We start from the raw sequence: 19600 nt of genomic DNA on the forward strand, positions 1-19600 counted from the left end.
TCGTCTCATATTCTATGAAACGTACAAAACGAGAAATACATACGGAAACGAGTAACCAACTCTATAATCAATAAAAACCAGGTGAATAATCATCAGCCTCATGCTATCTCTGTCACTAATAAAAGTGATCAATTCTGATCTTCCGCTTAAACAAATCATTAGATTCAACTATTGTCAGTGCTAGCACACGAGGGGCAACGACAAGCGGTAACGAACTGCCAACAGCAGCATGTGTCCACACTTGAGGTGCACTTTAACCCTCGCGTCCTCATCTACCCTGCCTCAGGTCGGTGTATCATGCCAGCGGTATCTGCAGCGGGTGGAGCGGAGGCTAAACGCGTTACGACAATATTGCTCAAATGTGGCGCCGCGCCGTTGCAGGTAACGCAGAACAGCGAAGGTAAAGAGCAGCGTGCCCAGTCCCCAGCCACCGGCTGAAGCCCGGGGAACCGGCCTGCCACGTGCAGCCCACCTCCTGCCGTGGTAATGAGCCGGCGGCGCCTTTGTGCCACGTAACGAGGCCATTAGGGCGCCGGCGGCAGCGACCCATCACAGGTGGGTGGCCCGGGGAGGCGCGAGGCGCTCTGTCCCTCTGCGAAAGAATGCCAGAGCAGAGTCCGTTATGTGAGATTGTCACCGTGTTACCAAGACCGAGCGGCTGCCTCACACTTCGGGTACTATTTCTGAGCCATCTGCGGACACAACTGTCAGGAAGCTGCAGTGATGTTGTAGCAGTGATTCTAGATACCATCAAGTGTAGAACGGAAGCACCGGTGATCGACAAATATGCTGGGAGTCCGATTTGTATCGACTATCCCATGTAACTATTTGTCCAGAGGCAAAATAAAATATATAGAAAGTGAATATTGTTTAGTTACCAAGGGAAAACTTAATCATAATCATCATGATCATCATCATCTTGAAAAGCTTCTAGCCCCAGGACGGGTCCGCCTGGAACATAAACCTCGCCATCTAGTCCTGTTTTCCCAACACGTTTCTGTTTTTCAATCTGGTCCAATCCTCACCTCTTTTTTCGGCACACTCCTCCGCATCTGTCAGCCATCTTTTATTTGGTTTTCCTCTTCGCCATTTACTTTACATCTCCCTTTCATGTATATTCTTGGGAATCCCTTCGTTTACCATTATCTTTAAGTGCCCACACCATCCCAGCCTCGATAATTTATCCTGCTCTGCCTCCTTCACTACCTCCATTACCATTTAATTCTTCATCGTAAATCTCCTTGTTTCTCTTATCCTACGTCTGAGGAACTTAATTTCAAATTGCTGAAATCTCCTGACATTTTTTTTTTTTTTTTCACTACCCACGTTTCAGATTAATAGGGCAGTAATGGGACGAAGTAACTTTATCATTTCTTCCTTTGTCCTCTGTCACACTTCCCAAGTGCTTCACACTGTCCACCCTCTTCAATTGTTCACCTCTAATAAATCAGTTAGTCTATCTTACTTTCTAGTTGTAACCAGGACCTCACATTTGTTTCCGTTAAATTTCGCTCCATACTGTCTCTCAATTTCTTCCCAAGCATACAGTTGCTCCTGAATCTCCTCCTCCCTGATTTCCCATATCATCGAGCCATCCGCAGGTACATTAACCAGGATAATGGCTGTTCTTGTAACTTTGTTCGTTTCGAAGATATGAACAGCTGTACGACTCTTGTAAGTAGAATCCTATACTTTTTATTCGCTAATCGAGTTCTTCTCCTCAACACCTATCCAGAAACATTTCACATCGTAGTATTCATAAGAAACTGACTTTATTAAATTCTTAACACATTACTGACTGTGAGGTCAGACTGTGCATGTATTTGCGGTCATGTAACTCGTCCACCTTATGGAGCTGACAGCTCCTCATGTATGGCGAATGTAAGTTAGCGGAATAGTTATTGCTATAATATTTCCATATTTGTAGTACAGGTACATGTATTATAGTACAGTACTACTTTTAAACTATATGTAGCATTTATACATTTTATTACATTTACTTCGATTTGTCATGGCTGATGATGGTGGTAAGCGACAAATCCTACATAAGCAAGCGAGAGACATGGTTTGCAGGATACGCTTTCTGCAAGTTCAAAGCCGTTCTGTGCCTGTACTTCTACCTTTTCTTTGTTGATATGTACTGCACATTGTGCTTCTGAGTAAATACACTCCTGGAAATTGAAATAAGAACACCGTGAATTCATTGTCCCAGGAAGGGGAAACTTTATTGACACATTCCTGGGGTCAGATACATCACATGATCACACTGACAGAACCACAGGCACATAGACACAGGCAACAGAGCATGCACAATGTCGGCACTTGTACAGTGTATATCCACCTTTCGCAGCAATGCAGGCTGCTATTCTCCCGTGGAGACGATCGTAGAGATGCTGGATGTAGTTCTGTGGAACGGCTTGCCATGCCATTTCCACCTGGCGCCTCAGTTGGACCAGCGTTCGTGCTGGACGTGCAGACCGCGTGAGACGACGCTTCATCCAGTCCCAAACATGCTCAATGGGGGACAGATCCGGAGATCTTGCTGGCCAGGGTAGTTGACTTACACCTTCTAGAGCACGTTGGGTGGCACGGGATACATGCGGACGTGCATTGTCCTGTTGGAACAGCAAGTTCCCTTGCCGGTCTAGGAATGGTAGAACGATGGGTTCGATGACGTTTTGGATGTACCGTGCACTATTCAGTGTCCCCTCGACGATCACCAGTGGTGTACGGCCAGTGTAGGAGATCGCTCCCCACACCATGATGCCGGGTGTCGGCCCTGTGTGCCTCGGTCGTATGCAGTCCTGATTGTGGCGCTCACCTGCACGGCGCCAAACACGCATACGACCATCATTGGCACCAAGGCAGAAGCGACTCTCATCGCTGAAGACGACACGTCTCCATTCGTCCCTCCATTCACGCCTGTCGCGACATCACTGGAGGCGGGCTGCACGATGTTGGGGCGTGAGCGGAAGACGGCCTAACGGTGTGCGGGACCGTAGCCCAGCTTCATGGAGACGGTTGCGAATGGTCCTCGCCGATACCCCAGGAGCAACAGTGTCCCTAATTTGCTGGGAAGTGGCGGTGCGGTCCCCTACGGCACTGCGTAGGATCCTACGGTCTTGGCGTGCATCCGTGTGTCGCTGCGGTCCGGTCCCAGGTCGACGGGCACGTGCACCTTCCGCCGACCACTGGCGACAACATCGATGTACTGTGGAGACCTCACGCCCCACGTGTTGAGCAATTCGGCGGTACGTCCACCCGGCCTCCCGCATGCCCACTATACGCCCTCGCTCAAAGTCCGTCAACTGCACATACGGTTCACGTCCACGCTGTCGCGGCATGCTACCAGTGTTAAAGACTGCGATGGAGCTCCGTATGCCACGGCAAACTGGCTGACACTGACGGCGGCGGTGCACAATTGCTGCGCAGCTAGCGCCATTCGACGGCCAACACCGCGGTTCCTGGTGTGTCCGCTGTGCCGTGCGTGTGATCATTGCTTGTACAGCCCTCTCGCAGTGTCCGGAGCAAGTATGGTGGGTCTGACACACCGGTGTCAATGTGTTCTTTTTTCCATTTCCAGGAGTGTAGTTCTTCTGGGTGACCGAGGGAAATGAGCGTCCTTGTATACTGCGGCAAATAAATCTGCAAACCACGAAGAAGCAATTCTGAAACTTCATATTAGAATGAAGAAGGAGAAGAAGAAATTCCATTTCTATGTATTGCATGCATTTGTTCGTCTAGAGAATGGATGCTTCCTACCAATATGGGGAGAGACCGATTCGGGGGGTTCCAAAATTTATTTCCTCAACTAATAGAAGGTGAAGAATGGCTTAAGTGCCTTCACAGAACGACAAAAACTGAATTCTACCATCTCCTGAGCTTGGCTAGTCCGATAATAGGGAGACTCTCCTCTCAACTCAGGGGAAGTATTCCGGCTGAGATATGATTTGCAGTTTGCTTGAGATAAGTGCTAATACATTATTTTATTGCATATCTGGGAGGGAAAAATGTTATCAAAGTGACATTTTGTAATTTTTATTGATTTTCTTTTCACAAAAGTGAGTTTTGCTATACATCAGAAAAGTAGTTACAAATTAGTAAAGTTTTCTTACTGTTTCTGTTGTCAAGCGTAGGAGAACGTTGAGTTCGTTGAGCAGTCCAAGCTGTGTTCAGATTTCTGAGGAGATGGTGCTTAGGAGGATTGATGGAATAATTATGGATTTGTGTTATGAGTATTTTGGTAACCAGGGTTCACCGAAATGACCTCCCACGTGCAGCTTGCAACGCTGCCCCCAAACAATGTGGCTCACTTCCATCTTTACTCTGACTTGCTGATGGGACACAATTTTTTCACGTTTTTCGCCGTGCTGAGGAAAAGAAGTTCTCATTCACGTCCACGTGGTTAGTTGACGCAGCGGGTGAACTTTGAAGAAGTACTTGGGAGCGCAAGAGTTGATTTTCTTTCACAATTGTAACCATTTCTTGTACAGATGACAACAAACGTTTCTTCCAAGGTCTTACAGGCTTCGTTGAAGATTGAGTAAAAGTTGTTGGAGAATCTGACACATTTGCCTTGAGATTGTCGATGGCCACCGCGATTCTAGGGATTGCACTTTGCCATATGACGTTTCTTGGTGGGTTGGACTGGGAACTTTCCGACGAGATCACTTGTGAGTCTGTTTCATCATTCGGACATATGCCAATCTCTTCCCGTATTCCATCATAATCTTCATTGCTCGGGCTGCCTTTCGCATTCCCTCGAGTTTTTGTTGTTACGAGAGTTGGATTCAAAAGAGCCAATTCCTCTTCAAATTTCCATTTTCTCCAACTCCTTGTTGCCTGACCTGAATTTTTGCCTCAACGATGTTTTGCCACGATGTATACATTTCGTAATTTATTCCAATTGTCTTTACATTCATTACCAAGAACGGAGAAATTAGTTTAGAATTCTAGGTTAGTGTTTAGTTAACTGTTGGTTATTCATTTATCTTCCTTTGGCACCCAAAGACAATAAAAGTTCGCCTCATTGCCAAAGAACAACGTAGAGTAATACTTCAAAAATTGGGATTTTTTTCACTGTTCACAGCTGCTTGGCAACCGGAAATTCTTACGGAAGATTGGATTTTTCTTTTCGAATTGAATTTTGAACTACTGGAGAAATAGTTAAAGCGTGTTGCGAGGTAATTTAGGAAATTCAGCAACCAATTTACGTACCAGAACCAAGTAAAGACGAATGGAAACAGATCGCCAAGGATTATGATGAGAAGTGGAATTATCCACACTGTACAGGACGGCAAGCACGTTCAGATCCGATGTAGGAACTTTTGAGCGACCTCAGATGGGGAAAAGACTGGAAGGTAATAAATTCGCAGTTCCACAAAACAGAGACCTACTACCAGCAATGAAGAAGTTACCTTATATAATTCTTCCAGACGAAGCCTTCCCGCTTAAAACCTATTTGATGCGTCCATAGAGCAGAGCAGTCATTAAAAGTCCAAAGGGAAGTTACACAACTACCGCCATTCAAGGGCTCGATGGACTTCTGAAAATGCGTTCGGAATTTTAGCCGGTCACTGAAGAATATATTTTAAAGCCTATTGAAACTAAGCCAGAAACTGCCGATATACTAGTTTTAGCTTCCACCTGTCTACACAACATGCTTCGGAATACATCAACCAATATTTGCCCTTTCGAGTAACAAATCTGAATAGAAAGTAAACACATTCATGGTGTAGCCAGCCTCGAACCCATTCGTAGAAATTTCGTGACAGAAGCTGCCTTCACCAAAGATAAGTTCCAAATCTAAATCGTTTCTGATTATGGTTCAGCTAGTTGTCCTGGGCAGTTACTCCATTCAAAAGGGTAGAGTTGCTCAGTGACATGTCCAGTATTATTTTTTTCATAGGCACATTCGTTATAACCAACCGTTTTAAGTTCAATATAACCCAGTTTCAATTTCAATTTTCGGTGTTATTTTTCGTTATAAAATTATATTACTTAATTTATACATCAAATATCTGTTACATTCATATCTAGTTTTATTTGATATTCATTGATACTTTTTTCCAATATAACGCCTCTTGAACTTTTATAAATTGCAATAAAAGAACAAACTAATAAAATATATAGAAAAAATTGTTTTCACTAACCTGGAATGCCGAGGTTTTCTCCTACTTCGTCCCAAGCCTTTTTCCTTGAATTCTGTTAACGATATTCCCGCTTTGTATGGTAATAAAGCACCGGATTTGACGGAACGTACTCAATTACTTGACTCTTCTGACGCCTTCCCACTACTAGCGAAAAATCTAGATCTTATAGTTATAAGGCATGTTGCGCCAAATTGCATCATCCAACGCATTACCAAATCACGTCAACTCAATACAAATATATGCGCACAAAATTCTGTTTTGCGTTTTTATATCACGCGCATTGTGAAGTGAGCCCACTTGTTTGCACGTCACGTCAGAGTAGTCTGTATTCACCTTAAGAGTGCTAACGGCTCCCTCCAGCGTCCAGAGAATTAGTACAGTGCGAGACGGAGTTAAGGGATCACGCTTTCGAAAACCCGTACTCTCCCACCACTTGCCACACTTAAGATGTAAATATCTCTCAGGGGTGCGTAAAACCTTCCTCTGTAACGGTGCAAAAGCATGGCACGCTGGGTCATCACCCTCGGCTTCGATGACGCGTCACACAGCAAGGTGTCGGCACATGAGAAAAACTGCCACAGTGCAAAAGTCCGTGTGACGTGCAAGATGGATTAATGATGTTACATTCCTACCAAACTTCACCACAATTTCTCCCAACGCCTCTGTGGACGAGTCACACAATGAGAAGATCGTCGCAGCCCCTCTTGCCCACATCTCACCCTTCTTTATAGGCCTCTGCGATGTAGATCATAGCCGCTACCCGCAGCGTTGAAATCACGCAGTTTTCTTATGTGTGACCGAGCTAAAGATTCCAGACACATCACCGCTCAGAATCGGTACGAAACCGCTACAGGGAGTGACGTAATGAAGTCAATAAATCACCCCTTTGCCTCAGGCAATGATTTCCTCACATTTAGCGGTCGTAAATGAGCGATGAATGACAGGAAGACGTTCTTGAGAACGTTTGTCACTCCTGATACACTGGGACGTTTCAACCCTTGTCTAAGGACATTGTGGAGTCTCGCTCACATTAAACATGATCTGACCCTTGGAGCGCACCGCCACCACTGTTTTTGTTCTAGTGTACAGGTTGAAACCATTAGGGACCATTCAGCACGAAATTTGAGAGTAGTTCCACTGCACCTACCTCGTGCCTAAATGTGACGAGATCACGGGGGATGCGACATTGACATATAAGTGAATAAAACGGGCAAAGGACCGGTCAGAGACATCGGCGAAACCCGAAAATGTACCTGTACAGACAGAGTTTAAAAATGTACCTATACAGACGGAACGGTGATTATATCCTAGGCGCATAAGAACGGCAACTGTTTTGGCAGTTTCCCATTACATATGGCCTAGTATCAGGCGCAAGAACAGCAGTGTAGCGACGGCTGAGCAGCAGCGTAGCCTGCTTGCAGGTGCCTCGGACTCACGTCACGAGTTCTGTCTGTACAGGAACATTTTAAAGGTGCTCAACAAAGGTGAGTGGATGGCACTGACGATATTATCGAACTGGAAGATCTTAGAAGGAGCCTTTGTGGATTTCTTTACAACTGTTTCTTGTGTCAGTGTTGCTACGTAGGAGGCATGAAAATGCATAAGCGGCGTTTGCTGCTTCGTATGTCATTTACGTTTCGTCGAAAGGTATTGAACAGTCCTTAGGGTTACACCCTGTATGCGATAGCAAGAAGTGTGCTCGCACTCCACTCTAAGGAGGTACGATTTTGTTTAACAGGGATGCAGCTGTGCAATGTCGTTAGGGAAGGGTTGGAACATCTGTGGGTGTCAGCAGTGTCAAATGACGTCAGGAGCGTCATCTTGCTGGACTTCGCTCTGCGGACTGTCGTTTTCGACCGCGAATGTGTGGAAATCAACGCTCCAAGAAAAGGGGTGGTTTTATTGATGCGTTTATGCTATTCCCTGAAGCTTTCACATACGGTTTCTGAGCGGAGGTGTTTCTGAAAAGTTTTCCTCCCCCACTCGTAAGAAGATCAAGTGATTTTACCGCTAAGAGTCGCGTTTCTGACTTGCATCGCCAGAGCGTAAGAAGATGAGGTGAGGGTGGGTAATAATGGATGTGACGACTTTTCGAGCGTATGACATGTTCACGATGGGTTGCATAGAACTGTGGTGAAATTTGTTGCGGATATGATATCATTCAGCCGCCTCACACGAACTTCTGGTCTGTGGTGCCGGCCGGGGGCCGAGCGGTTCTAGGAGCTACAGTCTGGAACTGCGCGACCGCTACGGTCGCAGGTTCGAATCCTGCCACGTGCATGGATGTGTGTGGTGTCCTTAGGTTAGTTAGGTTTAAATAGTTCTAACTTTTAGTAGATTGATAACCTCAGAAGTTAAGTCCCATAGTGCTCAAAGTCATTTCAACCACTTTTTTTATCAGTGGTCTTTTCTTTCGCATGTGTCGACATCTTACTGTCTGAAACGTCGACGAGCCCTGGGTATCGTCTCAGCTTGCCACGCTTTTAAATGATTGTAGAGGAATGTTTTAGTCTCCTTTGAGACAAATTTAAAACCTGATCGTCACTTCGTCTCTTCGCAAAATGTTCATTTTATTCTGTTGTGCAGTGAAAGGTCTCTGTTGGATTCCTTTCATGTTAATTTCTTAAATCTGTTGTCATTTACGGCATAAATTCCTCTTCTAAATTTACTGTGGTGTTTCTGACTATCTGGGAGGAGACTGAGTAGTGAAACGTGTTACTTTTACACATAAACAAGAACGATCTGTCACACTACTACACTTTAAAACACAGTTTATATGTAATTCATGTCGCACAGTCTCATACGGAACCTAATCCGCTTTCTTTCATATACTGTATATGATAAGATACTGTCATCCCCCTCCTTCTGCATGAAAGAAGGAATGAGCAAATGTATTTCTAGTTGCATGCTTTATGGTAGCAGACAAGCCTGTCTGCTAGAGAACAGTAGGACCAACGTCGGAACAGGTAGCTACGCTTCCTAGAAGCAAAGAGGTTTCTATTCTTAGTATGGCCCTGTCCGTCCCTTGTCATGTTAGTATAGGAAGCTGCCTCTCTGGCCACTTCCGTTTGTATTTGTGAGGCACCCCTCAGGTAGGAGCCCAGGTCAGTCCGTCCGCGGCGAGCGTGTGAAGTGGTAAGATCTCCGGCTAAGCCCGTGTCTGCTAAGTCCGTAGGACAATGTATTTCTTAAGTTCAGCCTAACTGAAAATTTAATCACCTATATTTCAGGTTTAGCACTAAAATATCTAATGTTATCTTAAATTGCAATGCAGTGTGATTCGAGTGTACAGTTCAGAATAACTTCCAGTAGTTGCTTTGTCACTACCTTGTGAGTAAAGTCGAACCACGTGCTGATCAGTAACTCTAACTAAGATCATCAATCTTAAATGCGAATGTGCGTGAGATTATAACGTCTCGGCTTGACAATGTTTATCAATATAGCAACTTTTCTTTATGTTCAACCCACGTGGGGTGGGGTGTACTTTGTGAGACCAGTCCCATGTGCTTATACAATTGTTTGACCCATCAGGTTAATAGGAAGACTTTAGTAAACAGTTCGAGGTTTTTCTTTTGTAAATTGCTTTTCGATCTAACTTATATTAATTATCAAAATTATCGTGGAATTACAATCTTTGGGTAAATCGAGTTGACCACGTGAAGCATGTGGTGTAATCATCAAAGTACCCCTCAGTTATTCTTTTCGGAAAGATTTCACAGAGAGTTAGTATGAATTTAGTATACCAGTGTGTGGTAATTACATGACGGACAGGATTGCGCTACGAACGTAACTTCTTTGGGTGAAAACTGAATCGGTTGGTTGTGGTTAATTTCCTCTTGCATATGTTTCAACGTTCTTCGTGTGTTATTTTATGAATGCAGTGTTGTATGCAGTCTGCCAATCTTGGCTCCATATTTGATGTATTCTGTAAGATTATAAACTCACATTTTCACAATCCTAACTAAGGCACCAGTTTAGTTATGAATCAAGTTTAATATGCTGAAATTTCAATGATCAATGTTAAAATAAATTTCCAAATATAAACTGATTTATTTCTTTTTGTTTAAATTCTCTTTTATATATATATATATATATATATATATATATATATATATATATATATATATATATATATATATATATATCACCGGTTGTCGTTTGACTATTAAAAGATTATATTTAATGTTAGTCTGGTGTGGAATTTGGTAAGCTAGACTGGATACCTGGTGAAACAGTTGCTCAGTAATGCAAGGTTAACTTTGCCAGACAGCTCACAGCTTTTAACCCACTATTATGGTCTTGAATAGCAGCACCGCTTACACCTCAAATTAATGCAACAACATTACACATGGTGACCCTGTTCTGTGATTCTGCTAGACTCTGGAATCTCTGAAACGTTAGATTGTGAGCGTTGTATAATCTTAATTTTTTTTTCCCTGCAGTGCTCAAACAACTTCTGCGTTGTTTCTGAGCAGACTTTCAAAAGATTCACTGCGTTTTTGAGTGGTGTTGTGTTGTTTGTCTTCATTTGTTTTCTATATTTGTGTGTTTTATATGTATGTGTTTTTTTTCTAAGTTGTAAATTGCACTCACTTCGATCAAAGATATAAATTTGTTTTGCGTGTGAAAAAGTGCGTACTAGGTTGGGTACCTTTCCTGTGACTGTCATAATTTTTGGGGTATACATTTATTTTGATTAGTGTGTTGCGTACCGGGTATAAATTGAACTAATGCAGACACGTAACCAAGCTAAAAGTAGGCAGTCCAACAACTTAAGCAACATGGACCAAGGGGATAATTTGATTTCGAATATTAACGCGTCGGACGGTTCCGCAAATGCATTGGGGAATACTTGAGACGAAATGCAAAACAGGACGAATGGGCTAACATCAGAGTAGAAATTAATTTGCCTCCAACTAACCAAACTGATTTGGCAGAACTCATGAAAGCCTTATTGCAACAAAATAAAGAAAACGCAGAGAAATCTGAAAAATCAGTCCGAGAGCTAGGTGATGAAATGACGCAAAAATCTGAAAAATCGATCCGAGAGCTAGGCAAACAAATGACACAGAAATCTGAAAAATCGATCCGAGAGCTAGGTGAAAAAATGACGCAGAGATCTGAAAAATCGATCCACGAGCTAGGCGAACAAATAGACGAAAACTATTCCAGCAGACAAATAAAGTCGACAAGTCGATGCAGAGAGTGTCCGATGATATCTCACAAAGTATAAAAAATCTGGTAAGTGAAATAAAAAGTGATGTTATGAAAGAATTAGGCGGTACATTTGAACAAATCGATGATCGTCTGCAAGCCTTAGAACAGGGCAAGCGACGTCGTGATGCGGAATCGAAAGAGAGCGAGGAACAGCTACTTAGGAATTTCCAAGCTCTGAGGGAAGAATGCCAAAGGGAAAACCAGCAGGTACTCGCCAGTGTCCAGGAGGCAGAAATGCATTGTCCGCGTCCGTCAGCAACACAGTAGCTGACACCAGTCAAGCGATTCACGCACTCGAACAGCAAGTAGAGCAATTGAAGCAGACTGGGGCGGAGGACAACAGACATATACATGATAAGATTGCGGCATTAGCGGACATTGTAGGCACGATGAAGGTGACGGAGAGCGATAACAATACTACACTGGTAGCGGTCATAGAGACTGAAGAAGTGCGTTCGCTTCTTAGATTTCAGAAGGGACAGTTCGAAGTGAACAGGCGGCAAAAAGCTGTAACAGGCGAATTACAAGAACGCGTGGCGCTTCTGGAAAGCCGCATGGGGTGTGATTCCGAACTCGCCAATAACACTAAAAATAGCTGTACGAACAGTGCAGAGAGGGACTCTGGCCACGAGGGAGATTTTGACGACAGGGAAGAATGTATTTTGAGGGGCAGACATGAGAAAAATAGAAACATTCAAGGGCCTCACCGGGAGGAAATGCGGGGATTTGATTTCAAACATTTCCTTACGGTGAGAAAGTTTGAGATATTTCGAAATTCGCAAAAAGGAATACATCCACGAGCATGGCTCGAGCAATTTGAGTTCTGTCTTCCCCCCGACTGGGCAAGTTCACATAAGATAGAATATATGTGTGGCTATTTGGAAGGCGAACCGGCGATTCGCATGAGGTCGGCAGCGGGTCACTGCAACTCCACTCGGGAGTTTCGACAAGCCTTTCTGTGCGCCTATTGGTCGGAAGCAGCACAAGATAGGGTCAAGCACCGCATAATTATGCTACCAAATTTGAACCAGTCTGGTTTCGGCAGCCCAGCACGCCTATTCGACCACATGCTGCAGGCAAATCAATTTCTACACGACCCATACGGGCCTGCGGAACTAATTAGGATATGCATCACCAAATTGCTGATGCACTTGCTCCACGTCATTCTTGCGGGACGATGCAAAGAGAACGTGGAAACGTTTAAGACACTTCTCCAAGAGTTGGAATATAATACAGCAGAATGCCCACCTAATCAGGCACAAAGTTATTATGGGGCACAGCAGCGCGACCGCAGTCGTGGTCGTAGTACTAATCAATGGCGAGACTGGTCGTCGCGACGCGAACGGAACAATAATCGGGACCGGCCGTATAGAAACTGGGGTAACAGTTGCGAACACAGGTGGAACAACGGAAATGATCGAGGACGTGGACAGGATCGTGAACGCAACAGCTACGGCAACCAGAATCGATACTACGGTGAACACGGTGGGAATAGGACTGTAGGCGGAGCACCTCATGATGTTGAAATTCGGCCGGCTAACCCTAGACATAATCCAGCAAATGGAAATGAACAAAACCGGCAATGACAAACGATCAGCGCAGAAGGCGCCCAATCGGAACAAATGAGCGACGTGACAAATGAGTACATACTATATATAGAGAGGGAAGATATTAGAGAGGATTTGTTGCAAGAAACTACGAGTGCTAAAATTTCGGGAATACATCCAGTCGTGACAGTTGCAGTAAATGAAATGTGTTTTAAGTGTGTCATTGACACTGGAAGCTGTTTCTCCATAGTGAGCGAGGCAGCATTTCAAAAATGCGAAGGGACTGGGACTTGGCCCGTTTTTCAAGTGCGAGGAATAAAGGTGAAGGGCGCAATCTACGGTAAGAGCGTAGAAATCCGAAGGCAGACTCAGCTTAATTTTCCCTGCCAGGGAAGAGAGTTTGAGTACAATTTCTTTGTGCTCCCAATGCTGAATGTGGCAATGATTTTAGGAAATGACTTCATGAATGCCCACAATGCAGTAATTGACATTGGTGGAGGAGCATTGACAGTTCAAGTTGGGGATCAGCCAATTAATTTAGTATTTGATGAATGCATATTACATGCCAAGTCAGAAGTTAGTTGCCTAAAATCTCAAGCTCAAACCGAGTCGCAACCCAGACTGGAGCTACTCGTGAACTGTGTAAGTGAGTCGTGCTCTACGTCTGGTGAGCAGGGGAAAGATGTTGTTTTTGCTGATGCACTGAGAAAGAGCAACGCGGGTGTCAGAACCACGGACAGGGAAAAGGAGAAATTGTATTGCATACTTAGGAATCATGAACGGGTATTTTCTGAGACTCCGAGGTCGATTAAGGGTTTTACTTACCAATTCAGAGTACGTGACCATCAGAAGTTTTCTGTTAGACCATACCATATTCCCGTGGCGTATAAATCCCAGATGGAGAAGGAAATAAACAAGATGTTAGAACAAGGAATAATTGAGCGGGCAGTAAGCTCGTACAACTTGAAACGTCCCCTTAGAACAATTATACACGACTGTCCTTAAACTGATACACAATATTTTTTTAGCACAACGCAATCAGACTTTCAAAAATCCCTACAAAAGAATGGCCCTGACTAACATTAACCCATATGTTTCACAAATCACTTACCTCACAAAAAAACTTCGCTACTCAAGCTACTGCAATACAGCGAGCGCCACTACTGCCAGCTAAATAAAAGATTCAAAGTACTGAAGGCACTAACTACTGATAGGCATAGTTAGCAAATGAAAGATTTTGATAGAGAACAACCAATGTATTTACCTCAATAGTCATAACATATATAGCAATTCATGACAAATTACAAATCTCCGCCATCTCTCTCCCCACATCCACCACTGTTGGCGGCTCACCTCCAACTGCGCAACGCTACGCACTGCCGCTGCCCAACACTACAATGGCAGACAACAATGCAAACTAGACACAGACTGCGCACAGCACAGCCAGTGATTTTCATACAGAGGTAGCGTTACCAATAAAAAAACCTAAACAGCCTACTTACATAGCCCCCATGCTCCCCACAAAAAATTTTACAAATTGGTTTGAGAGCCAATCTTCAAATTTCAAAGCTACTGACTTACCTTCTTTTTCTAAACTTATTTCAGCATCGTGAAAGCTTAAGATTGCTTTGTATTCATTCAAAAAGTCTACTCCCAGTATAATTTCCGTCGACAATAATGAAACAATAAGAAAGTTAATAGAGAAGCTGTGGCTTTGACAAAAGAATTCTAAATTGGTTTGTTGGCGTACATCTACACTTTTTCCAATGATTGCACCTTGTAATTTAATCTTACGTAACGGAAGTGTGGGGCAATCGTTCGATTTGTTGCACTTGCTAAAAGCTGTTTCACTAATTACTGAAATGGGACTGCCAGAGTCAAGTACTGCCGTAAACTTTACGTCATTTACTGTAATGTGAATCACAGGATATGCAATGTTGTTATGTTTTACGTCGTGTTCCTGGAGTAAGATGTCCCTAATGTCTTCCATTTTTACGTAATTACTAGCTACAGCAGCTGCGTCATCAGTTTCACAAGTATGTTTTGCGGCTGCCAGCGGTGTGAGTCATTGCCTATTGTCTCTTTATTGGCGCACGTCGTTATTGGGGTTTGGAGACCTAACATCTACAAATTGACCGTGACGAGAGGGCCCTGCTCTGTTTGAATCCCGCCAGTTCTGATGCAATTCAGGTCTGTCGTTACTATCACATCGTCTGTCGTCATGTCGGTAGTTCCTGTAGTTTCTTTCTTGTCGGTTAAGTGGTGGAGAATTTCTCCCTGAATCGTAACTGCGCACTGGACCGTTGCGTCTAAAGTTATTCTGTCTCCTGTAATAATAATTGTTTTGGTTCCCATATTGTCTGTTTCTCTGATTGTCTCTGTGATAGTCATTACTGCGGAGAGGTGATCTTTCCCTGTAATTATTACTACTCTGCCAATGGTTGTCATACGGGTGGTGTCTGTTTTGGTCACGATTTGTGTTGTGAGAATAGCTTTGTCGCATCCAGTTATTATCGAGGAATTGTGACCTGTAATTGTTGTGTTCCTGTTTCCGCATTCCGCGATTGTCAGTGTCAATTTCCAATTCTTGTAACAGTCCCTGAAAAGCTTCAATGTCGTCTTTGCAACGTCCTGCCAAAATAATGTGTCGTAAATGTTCAGGCAATTTGATTAAGCAAATGCGGATAAGTTCTGAGGGGCTGTATGGGTTTGACAGGTACTGATTCTTGTGCAACATGTCTTCAAAATATTTCATAAGACTGGAAAATTCAGATTGTTCGAAACGTTTCATCATTATGATGCTATGTTTTACTCGGTCTTGTGTGGCTTCAGACCAATATGCTGAGAGGAAGGCATGGTAAAACTCTCCTTCACTGTGGCAATCGTGAATGACCGACCGCATTCTACAGCTGGTTCATTCTCTAAGTAGCCACACATAAATTCTAATCTGTGCTCTAATGACCAGTTGGGAGGAAAACAATGAGAGAATTGATGGAGCCACGCTTGTGGATGAATGTCGTTGCCACAACTCTTAAACGTTTTGAGTTTACGTGTAGTAATGAACAGCTTATAGTCAAAATCATCGTGTCGGCGAGTCGCATGTCGGTCATTGTTACGTCGTGTCAGCGGTTCAATCTCAAAATTCGGTGCACATTGCCAATTTCTTTCATAATTTCCGAAGTGTCCTGTGTTATTATTTTGTGGTTGTTCCGTATTTCTAAGTACCTCTTCCCGTATTGGAGCGCGAGTGGCCTCTGAAATACGTAATTCTTGTATTACCTGCGTCAGATGATCTTGTACTTCCCGGATTTCTCTTTGGTGTTGCGTATTAATTTGATTCTGATTTTGTTTGAATTTCCTAATTTGTTTGCACTCTTCTTTGACATTAAAGACTACCGGTTTTGTGTCGTTCAGATTATCATCTACCTTCGTAGATAAGTTAGTGAACTGATCCGAAAGTTCGGCTACTTTCTCCGATAGTGAACACATTTCCTCAATGTGTTTTTCTGAACCAAGTTTCTGAGTGTCCATTTGTGTTGAAATCGAATCTACTGTGTCCTTTAAGTTTTCCTGAGTTTTTGCAAGTTGCGTAACCGAATCGGTAGATGCAACTGAGTCAAATTTAGCTTGCAAGGTCTCATGCTTTTCATGAACAATAGTTTGCAGTTCTTTTATGGCTGCTTCGTGATTCTGTAATGCATTTTCATGCCGCGAAAAAATAGGTTGAAAATGCTCACAAATTTGTGTTTTTACGTCATTACAGACTTTTTGACATTTCTATTCAATGTTATGTAACTCAGTAGTTAAATCTTCACGTGTTTGTTCAAGAGTTTGTTCCAATGAGTCTAACTTTTGAAGCTTTTGCTGTGTTTGTCTCTGATTTTGTTCCATTGTGTCTAACTTTTTAAGATTTTGTTCCACTCTGTCTAACTTTTTAAGATTTTGTTCCACTGTGTCTAACTTTTGAAGATTTTGTCCCATTTGTCACTGATTTTGTTCTATTTGTCGCATTAATTGCAATAATAATGTATTAGTGTCTGGAATCTGTTTCTCTATGCTTTTTGGCAGTGCATTTTCACCGGCAACATTCACATTATGACAAGCAGAAAATGTGTCTTGACTCATTTGAAAAAACGGTGAGGACGCAAAACCTGAATCTACAGTATTTGCAAAATTGTGTCCTGTCATTTCGAATTCCTGAGGCGAGCTGTTGCCGAGCGATCGATCGATAATGCTTCCCTGTTCACTACCTGTTTCACTGTCTACGGCATTGTTTGCAGCCCGCTCCATTTCCCTATGCACAGTTACCAAATTACTACTTTGAACGTCTGTTAATTCATTACACAGTGGTGCTGGCAAGCTACGCTCGTCGTCACTATTATTTCTCAGTTTACTTCGAAGCCTAGTGTTACGTTTTTCACACGCCATTATTGTCACAATATTTCACACGATAACACAGAAAAGCACAATTTGAAGAGCAAAAATAAGAGAACACATTAACATAGCACTGAAAATAATATCTAGTTAATTGCAATTGCAGCTGCGAAATACTTGGTGCAAATCTAAATGCATGCAACAACTGTGTACAACAATGAAAAACTACGACTACAAAGGAAATTCTCTCAACAATTACGCGCTAGCAATAAACAATAGCTACACTAATTACACAAACTACAAGAAAAAAAATCAGAAGATTCCAGTGAGGTATCCTAGGCTAAGAGTCGACATATGAAACGTCCCCTTAGAACAATTATACACGACTGTCCTTAAACTGATACACAATATTTTTTTAGCGCAACGCAATCTGACTTTCAAAAATCCCTACAAAAGAATGGCCCTGTCTAACATTAACCTATAAGTTTCACAAATCACTTACCTCACAAAAAACTTCGCTACTCAAGCTACTGCAATACAGCGAGCGCCACTACTGCCAGCTAAATAAAAGATTCAAAGTACTGAAGGCACTAACTACTGATAGGCATAGTTAACAAATGAAAGATTTTGATAGAGAACAACCAATGTATTTACCTCAATAGTCATAATATATATAGCAATTCATGACAAATTACAAATCTCCGCCATCTCTCTCCCCACATCCACCACTGCCGGCGGCTCACCTCCAACTGCGCAACACTACGCGCTGTTCACATCCAGTTGCCGCTGCCCAACACTACAATGGCAGACAACAATGCAAACTAGACACAGACTGCGCACAGCACAGCCAGTGATTTTCATACAGAGGTGGCGTTACCAATAAAAAAACCTAAACAGCCTACTTACAAACTCACCCTTGCTTGTCGTACCAAAACGCGACAACTCGGTTCGTTTGGTATTAGACTCGTGACAGTTAAACGCAATTATTATGTCGGAAACGGACAGGCCTGAGAGCCTTGAGGAACTCTTACAACGTTTCCACGGGGTAAAGGTACTATCATCTGTCGACCTCCGTTCGAGTCTCTAGCAAATCGTGCTGCACCCATATTGCAGATTATATACAGCGTTCCTGTGTTATGGAAATTGTTTCCGATTCCTGCGTCTCCCGTTCGGACTAAACGTCTCATCAGCTGCTTTTATAAGGGGATTAAATAGCATTTTGCGTGATGATTTGAAACAGCGAGTGACAATTTATGTGGATGACATTTTAATTTCGGAAAAGTCGTGGGAGGATCATAATGACGTTCTGAACAGACTACTGGATGTTTTTGAGAAGGCAGGCGTAACAGTCAACTTAGATAAGTCACAGTTCGGACGAGAGAACATAAAATTCTTAGGCCATATTGTCTCAGCAAATGGAATACAACCTGACCCGGAGAAAATTGCGGCGATAGGGGAGTGTGCAATGCCGACAAATAAAAAAACAGTTGCGAGCATTCTTAGGCCTGTGTAATTTTTATAAGCGATTTATAAATTTTAGTGTACTTGGTACGCCCCGTCTATGTGGACTAACAGGGAAGAACGCTTTGTGGGTCTGGGATCAAGAGGCACAGGATGAATTTTATAAGTTGAAAAAGGCATTGATAGAGGCTCCCATCTTCGTGCATCCCGACCTGACACAAGAATTATGTTTAATAACGTACAGTTCCTTGTCAGGATTAGGTACGGTACTGTTTCAAACGGAAGGAAATGATGATATTACAACTTGGAAAACAATCTCGTTTGGCAGCAGGGTGCTCTCTCGATGTGAAAAAAATTATTCCGTGACAGATCTCGAAGCACTCGCGATAGTTTGGGCATTCTCAAAATTTAGGTATTTCTTATTTGGGAGGACCACCAGGGTGTACACCGACCATAGTGCACTCCAATTTCTCATGAGCACAAAAATCACGCATGGGAGACTAGGACGCTGGGAACTATACCTACAGGAATATAATTTCAGTGTAGAATACATTCCGGGACAGAAAAATGTAATTGCTGACGCTTTATCGTGCATTCCTATAGGTTTGGTTCACACAGAAGAAGGGGAAATCGGTGAAAATAATTTTAGCATCCTATACTTACAGAATGTAGCGTTCGAGAATTTTGTTACCACCCCCTTAGGGAGTTTAGCGGACGAACCAGATAAGGATGCAGTATTGAAAAATATAAAGAAGAATTGGAAGGAAAAGGAGAATGTAGGAATACTCCAGTACTACTTAGTGCGCAATAGAATACTATTCAAGAAATGAGCCCCGGACGACTCCAGAT

The 19600-nt window shown here is 43.0% G+C and overlaps 1 protein-coding gene across 1 annotated transcript in view; it reads right to left on the reverse strand.

Annotated features, from left to right (window-relative positions):
• Positions 1-355: 355 nt before the first annotated feature.
• LOC126484885 (piggyBac transposable element-derived protein 4-like) overlaps positions 356-19600 on the reverse strand; it is a 93183-nt gene continuing 73938 nt past the window's right edge. Inside the window, exon 2 of the mRNA XM_050108482.1 lies at positions 356-592. Within this exon, the coding sequence (XP_049964439.1) occupies positions 356-592 (237 nt within the window). The remainder of the gene's footprint in view (positions 593-19600) is intronic.

This window comes from Schistocerca serialis, chromosome 6 (genome assembly GCF_023864345.2).
Source record: "Schistocerca serialis cubense isolate TAMUIC-IGC-003099 chromosome 6, iqSchSeri2.2, whole genome shotgun sequence".
Classification (NCBI taxonomy): domain Eukaryota; kingdom Metazoa; phylum Arthropoda; class Insecta; order Orthoptera; family Acrididae; genus Schistocerca; species Schistocerca serialis.